The 6,769-nt window shown below is 44.8% G+C and overlaps 1 protein-coding gene across 1 annotated transcript; it reads right to left on the minus strand.

The window, feature by feature from the left end:
• Nucleotides 1–5,422: 5,422 nt before the first annotated feature.
• Nucleotides 5,423–6,567, minus strand: LOC119570962 (uncharacterized mitochondrial protein AtMg00860-like). Its single transcript, XM_037918486.1, has 4 exons — nt 6,547–6,567; nt 6,031–6,306; nt 5,779–5,881; nt 5,423–5,442 (listed from the first exon to the last, which is right to left on the minus strand). Exons 1-4 carry the CDS (start codon nt 6,565–6,567, stop codon nt 5,423–5,425), a joined length of 420 nt encoding a protein of 139 aa, XP_037774414.1.
• Nucleotides 6,568–6,769: the final 202 nt, after the last annotated feature.

The raw sequence follows: 6,769 nt of genomic DNA on the forward strand, positions 1-6,769 counted from the left end.
TTCGGTCACCTTAGGAAGATCCTGCTACAGTTTCGGTCACCTTAGGATGCCGTGGGGGGAAATATGTCATTTAAGATCCGCCATAGGCCTGCGGACCAAGAAATTTTTGTCAGAAAAGGTTTTTAAACCGTCCCAATGTAGTGGACGGGCATTGCCTGCCAGACTCCCCGTAGATCCCGCGAACCAGCACCTGGCCGCAGGTACAGTCGCCCCGGGAATGCTGTGCATAGGCGACGCCTGGTGGACGGCCTGCAGCTCGTAGCACAGGTATCAGCCGCCCCGAGATGCCGCCCCTGTCCCGACGCCCGTAGATCCAGATGAAGATTACAAGGACATGTAGACGCGAGGAACCTGGACAAGATCTGTGAGGGGTGTATGGACGAGGACGCCGCCGAGTTAGGCCTGGGCCAGGACTACGAGGAGGCCTAGACGAATCCGAAAGTCAAGGAGGGACCTTTTGCGAGACTTTCGAGGACGTGTGGACATCGAGGACGGACAGATTAAAACCGAGGACCAGGAGGATGAGGACGACAGGGATGAGCAGCCACGAGATGCACCAGGAAAACGCCCGAGAACGAGATGACCAGCCAGGTTAGGTCACCCTGAGGCAAATCTAAGATGCCTCGAGGGCGAGGGCGTGAGTAGGTGGCTGAGCAATGTTTCAGGTGGCATGCGGAACCGCCCTTTACCGCTTCCGGCAGCTGGAACGGTCACTACTTATACCGAGGATGACCTACGCCTCAGAGAGCCTCGGGTTAGTACAGTTTGGTAACGTTCGGCCTCTCATCCGAGGGGTCGGCGATTCACGCCCCGCCCAGGCGGGAGAAGTTGCAATTGTCGCCCGGGGGTTACTGCTGTGGCTAGGCACCCGGGCAGATAAGGACTAAGTTCAGCTAAGTCAACACCAGCTGACACACGGGAACGAGTTGTCAGTAGTCACACAGGCTGGGCTCCCCTCATGGAATAGCCCAGGCGAAGCTAAGCTTCGCATATCAGACTTATCCTTATCCTTACGCCTCAGAGAGTTCGTTCGCCAGCGACCAGCGCGGTAAGGTCGTAGCCCTCGCCTCCCCTCTGGGCAAGCTGACCTGACCCAGCATACACCCATACATGTCTCGTGTGTTCTTATACTGCATGTGTGTCAACTCTTAGAAATAAAGAGTGAAGCCGAAATACCAGTATCCATACCCCTGCAAGCCAATCTAATTGGGTTTTATACCCGTCATAGTGTGTGTGTGTGTGTGTGTGTGTGTGTGCAATGTCTATGGAAATACGAAATCAAAACTTGGTGAGGAGTTACGAAAACAGTGTGCTTAATTCGTTTCGACTGTTCTGATTGCCCTTTATCTTGCGTTAAAATCTGATTATAGTTTTCGCTATAATTTTTCCATAAGTCTTTGCTTTTAATGAGGAGATACGTCCACGTTCGAATAGCTGAGCGAGAAAATATGTTTGATTGTTTTAACTCGAGGATTTACTAGCTGAATGGTTCCAAGGAGGGTGAATATAAAGTGTAACAGCCTACCCCAATACACGTGTGGGTCAATTTCGACATAAATATCGAAATGTTCCTCCATCAGTACATGCTGTGCCTTGTCCCTTTCCAGAAACAATTATATTCGTGGCAAGATAAGCTATCCTTTGCCATTTTTCTTTTTTTTCACTATTTTCTTTAAAGAACAAAATTATAGTAAAAATATATTCAAAATTAATAAGCACACTACTAATTACTTGACTTACTGATCCCCCCTCAAAAAAATATAGTTAACAACTATGCTATGGTATTTTGCATGAGAAAGGATTCAAAATGTTTGCTTAAATATAAATACAATAAATTAAATAGCTTTTTAACGACTTTCCTCAATACATACACACATAACAAATCGATGAGGCATTCAGATATTTACTTTTAGCCCTAATACAGTTTGCGTTCTAAAATTATATAACAAGACATATTTTTTATTTAACTGAATCACTGTTTGTATCTGACGAAAAGAAAATGCTGAAGTCACTTTATTAGTTTGTTAAATATATCAAGATATTATAATGTGTATAAAAATATATATACACATATATGTAAATATATGTACATACATATATTGTGGTTAGGCGCTTCATGCTCAGGGTAATGTGAAGCAATGGTATCGTAGCCTAGATAGTGTCAAGTGCTTGCATTCCTTCTCGCTTTGCAGCTGCCACCGCTGGCTAGCCTAGTGCGGAAGGGGAGCAGCTCTCCAAAAGGCACCCCCGCCTCTCCATCATCGATACTTCTACAGTGCCTCCTCGTGGCCACCCATGGGCCTGGGCACCTCAGGCTGAAATGTGGGGGATCTCGGAGCAGCAGGAGGCCCGAGAGCTACGGAGCCATTGCCCACCGGCGTGTGGACAGGCCCCCGGCTCCGACTTCTGCCTCTTAGCCACTTTGGGGCTAATGGGCGACTCGGGGGAGGTGGATATGCTGGGAGGAGGGGGTGCTATCCTTCCCATCCAGCAAGCGAGGCGGGGTGGGAGCAGGGAAGGCAAATGTTGGGGCGTGCCTGTGTCCCGGCAGGCGCCAGCACACCATGAGGTTTGTGGGACCAAGCCCAAGGGAATCCCAACAGGGGGGGCGGTGGGCCCCCCACAGCCTGCCGCCCCCCTTTATTGGTGCCAGCATTGGTGGGGGTGGCAGAGGTGGCGTTCACCGGAGCGACTGCCCAAGGCTTAACCTCGGGCGAGGTATCTGGGTAGGTCTTGGAAAATCCGGTCCTTGCAGCAAGATGAGCGGTTACCTCTGCTATCGGGGGAATTGAAGAGGTTGGGATTTGAGGTGGCTGCTCTCTCGAGGTGAGAAGACCTGGCAGGGGCCCACGATTCAGTATGGGTAGGTATACTTTACTATTGGTCGGGCTTGCTGTGGATAGTCCATACCTTCCAGGAATAAACCCAAATAGCCATCTCCAGCCGACTTAAAACCCTTGGTAGTTAAGGTAACAACGGTTGATGAGTGCATTAGGGCCCATTGACAACTGAAGCATACTTTTGGCTTTATGTCTCTAGTGCTGTGTATGCTCTTATGATGTTTACAAAACTTGATGGAAAGAGGTGTATTCTATGCGAAACTCACATTGTATCAGACAATTCCCCCCGGCAAGATATTAGCATTGTTCTAGGCAACTTCAATGTGGTATCAGGCTGTGATCGGGCTGGCTACGAGATATCTGTCGCCCCCTGGCCAAGGAGCTGATCCAGCAGCAAGAGCAGCCTTCTCCAGGCCTTTCCTAAGTCCAGAGAATGAGGATTTCTGGCTCCCAGCATCATGCTTAACCTGCATCGCTGGACATGGTATAGCAATACAGATACAGTGGCCAAGGAGATTGACCACATTCTTGTTAGCTCGCGATGGAGGATCCTCCAGAACTGCAGGAGTGCCAAGTTCTGTGGCACTGACCATCGGCTGGTAGTGGCTACCCTAATGGGTCCACTCAAACTCCTCGTCCCTCTAGTGGCCACTCTAGGGTGTTTCATTGGACAGACTGAAGGAGGGGGAGTGTGCGCTTGAGTTCACCATGGCAGTCTCTGATCGATTCACAGAACTTGAAAACCTGATGGACCCAGTTGCTCTGTGGGAGTCCTTCATTGCGAGAAGTAGTGCAGGTGTTGTTGCCTCTTTGCATCAACATAATATATTATCTCCTCAATATCTGATATAATCTTAATAGTTCATACTAGTCATATTTCTCTCATAGATCTTGCTCTTTCAACTTGTATTAATTTGTTCAGACAAATGTAAAGGAAAGTTCACAACTTATTAGAGAATTTACAACTAATTTATTAACTATAAGTATTATATATAGTAAATATGTAAAGTCAATCACATAAATTTATATGTCAATAATATAACATCTGAAGCAAGAAGTGCTCTCTTCAATTGGAAACATGAGTGGACATAGCACAAATGCTGTGTGGACCAAGGACGTAAAATGCACTGTTTGCAACTGACTGTCTGAGACTAAAATATCTATCTGAATATCTTTCAAAAGAATCTTTGTATGATTTAATTAATGCAGCTTCCATATTACTTATACTCTCATTATAATGGAGATATCTTGGAGTGTGGAAATCTAATATCTGATTATGGACATTCACTAACTTTGCCTGTTCTATATAACATTGCGGGTTTTCTCAATCTGTGAGTGAATACGACCGAGTACGATGGCTGTATTAAGAGTCATATCTGGAATGGGAATTTATATACTCAAGGGGTTTGTCCATTACCCTTGGGAACTCAGGGACTCGGATGAGGATCTCAAGGAGTAAGGATGGGATGGAATAGGTGGTGCAGGATTGGTGATAGATTAGGAGCGGAAGCACCAGGAAGTGCCTCACCGGGGAGTTTATTCACCTGCAGAAACTTGGTTAGTTCTTTCATTCACGCAATCTCTGTCAACTCTCCATACCATACTATCTTTCTCTCATCTACATTCTCTAAACTAAAGCGTCAGCTTCCTCATCAATGTCAACGCCTTCTAAGTCTCTGAGAAGCCATTCTCCCATGGGAACATTATCTTGTTGCATATGAGAATATAACGATTCATCTGGCAGTGGGTATGGGCGTCCCACATATGGGTTTTCATCAATAGAAATTTCACTCTCTGCAACAACTTTAACTCGGTCAATGTGCACATTTAAAACCTTACCAGTGCCTAAATTCCTTATCTTCAAAATAACAGGATTAATAATCTTTAGCACTCGGTAGGGACCTACATACAAAGGAGCAAACTTACGTGATTCTCCCGACTTTTTTACATTCTTTATGTACACCCTGTCACCCACAGTAAAGGGTCTGTTCAACTTCCTTGGTCCTGGTGCACAGGGGAGGGACATTGCAACCTCCCGTTGAACCAACTCAAATACCATGCCTGCTGTTGCTAACAACTTCTGCCTGTAGTCATCAATATTATAGTAGCACCTTCCTGGTCTACAAAACTTAATAAAGGCAGACATGGGTCTCTCAGGAATGTAAGGAAAAATGGGGTATCGCCAATAATGCGATGGTAGGCCGTGTTATAGGCCAATAGGCTAGGGTAACATCTCATCCCAACATGATGCAACATCATCTACATGGTACGTAAAATTCTTATCAATGATCCATTAAATCTCTCTGCCATACCATTTGCAGCAGGGTGATATGGGGTTACTGTACTATGCTTTATTCCTAATATGGTTTGAACTCCCTGAAAAACTTCAGCTAAGAATTCACCTCCATTATCACTCACAACAGATTCAGGGGTCCCAAATTTCCACCGTGTCCCGCAATCGGAAGGACATGGTTTAGCTTAATCACCTTGTGGACAAATGCGGAAGGAATATGACTATTTGTCTAATCTTATGCGCATATTTATCCTGAAAAAGCCTATAGAGAAGACCATCTTCTCCTAATCTAAACTGCCCACACTGGAACTGGAAGTTTTGTATAACCTCGGAATTACCTCTCAAGTATTCCTTTAACTTTCCCTATTTTACATCTTTGTTTCTGAGCTACAGACAAGCTACGTAAGTTCCATTCTAGAACTTCATCTGCTCTGGTCCCATCATCTACAAGTAACAGCTTCCAATAACTTCGTCCAGTCGTCCTAATACGAGAGAGCGCATCTGCGACAACATTATCTTGCCTGTGAGGTAGTCAACCTGCAATATCATATTCAGCTACCTGCAATCGCCATCGAGCCACTCGTGTATTATTGGAGTTAGTATAAAGATATACTTCAGGGGTCTATGATCTGTCAAAATCCTTACTTTGTGCCCCAACAGCAGGGGGTCTGTTTACTTTAAGACCATACCTTTGCAAGGGCTTCTCGTTCAAGGGTGCTATAATTTCTTTCTGCCTTATTTTAAAAGTCTTGAGAAGAAAGACAAAGGTCTCAACCTACCTTGGTCATCCTCCTGTTGCAAACACTCCACCAATAGCGTAATCACTAGCATCAGTGGTAAGGGAAAAAGGGTCGAGAAAAATCAGGAAGAGATAACACAACTTCCCTAAGAAATTACATCCTTAATCTTCACAAAGCTCATCTCGGCTTCATTATTCCAATCAATCAATTGAGAGGGTTTGGTTTTCTCTTCCCCATCTTTGGTTAGCTCATACAAGGGGCGAGCCATCTTGCTGAAATTCTCCAAAAATTTACAGTAATAATTTGCAAGTCCCAAGAAAGACTGTAGTTCTCTCAAAGTCTTCGGCCTAGGAAAATCTCTAATTGCCTTAATCTTTTGAGGCTGTTCCTTAATTCCTTCCTGGCTGACCACATGTCCCAGAAAATCCACTTCCTATTGGAAAAAACGGCACTTTTCTAGTTTAAGAGAAAGTTTAGCTTTACTCAAGCGACGTACTACTTCTGTTAAGTTTGCTAGATGGCTATCCCAATCATGACCTGTAACCAAGATATCATCAAGGTAACACCATCCTACTTGACGTATAACCCCAGCAAGTACCTGATTTATAATCCGTTGGAAACTAGCAGGAGCATCCTTTTAAACCAAAAGGTAGTGTCAAATACTCATAACGACCCTCAGGAGAAGTGAAGGCATGTTTTCTCACAGGATGTCTTCAGTTAATGGAATCTGGTGATAACCTTCACGGAGATCTAAAGATGTAAAAAATTTACTTTTTCCCATTTGCGCAAGAACTAAGTCAATATTTGGCAAGGGATATGTATCATTTAGTATTTGTTCATTTAATCGCCTAAAATCAAGACAAAGTCTTATGGATCCATCTTTCTTTACTACAGGA

This window comes from Penaeus monodon, unplaced genomic scaffold (assembly GCF_015228065.2).
Source record: "Penaeus monodon isolate SGIC_2016 unplaced genomic scaffold, NSTDA_Pmon_1 PmonScaffold_4593, whole genome shotgun sequence".
Taxonomy (NCBI): Eukaryota; Metazoa; Arthropoda; class Malacostraca; order Decapoda; family Penaeidae; genus Penaeus; species Penaeus monodon.

What these genes read in the sequence shown, in the direction of transcription:
- LOC119570962 (XM_037918486.1), bottom strand. Translation starts at nt 6,567, where the DNA reads ATGCCTTCACTTCTCCTGAGG. An exon ending in TGCCTTCACTTCTCCTGAGG is followed by an intron (nt 6,307 to 6,546) that starts GTCGTTATGAGT and finishes TTTTTCCAATAG; the next exon opens with GAAGTGGATTTTCTGGGACA. An exon ending in GCTTTGTGAAGATTAAGGAT is followed by an intron (nt 5,882 to 6,030) that starts GTAATTTCTTAG and finishes TTTCTTCTCAAG; the next exon opens with ACTTTTAAAATAAGGCAGAA.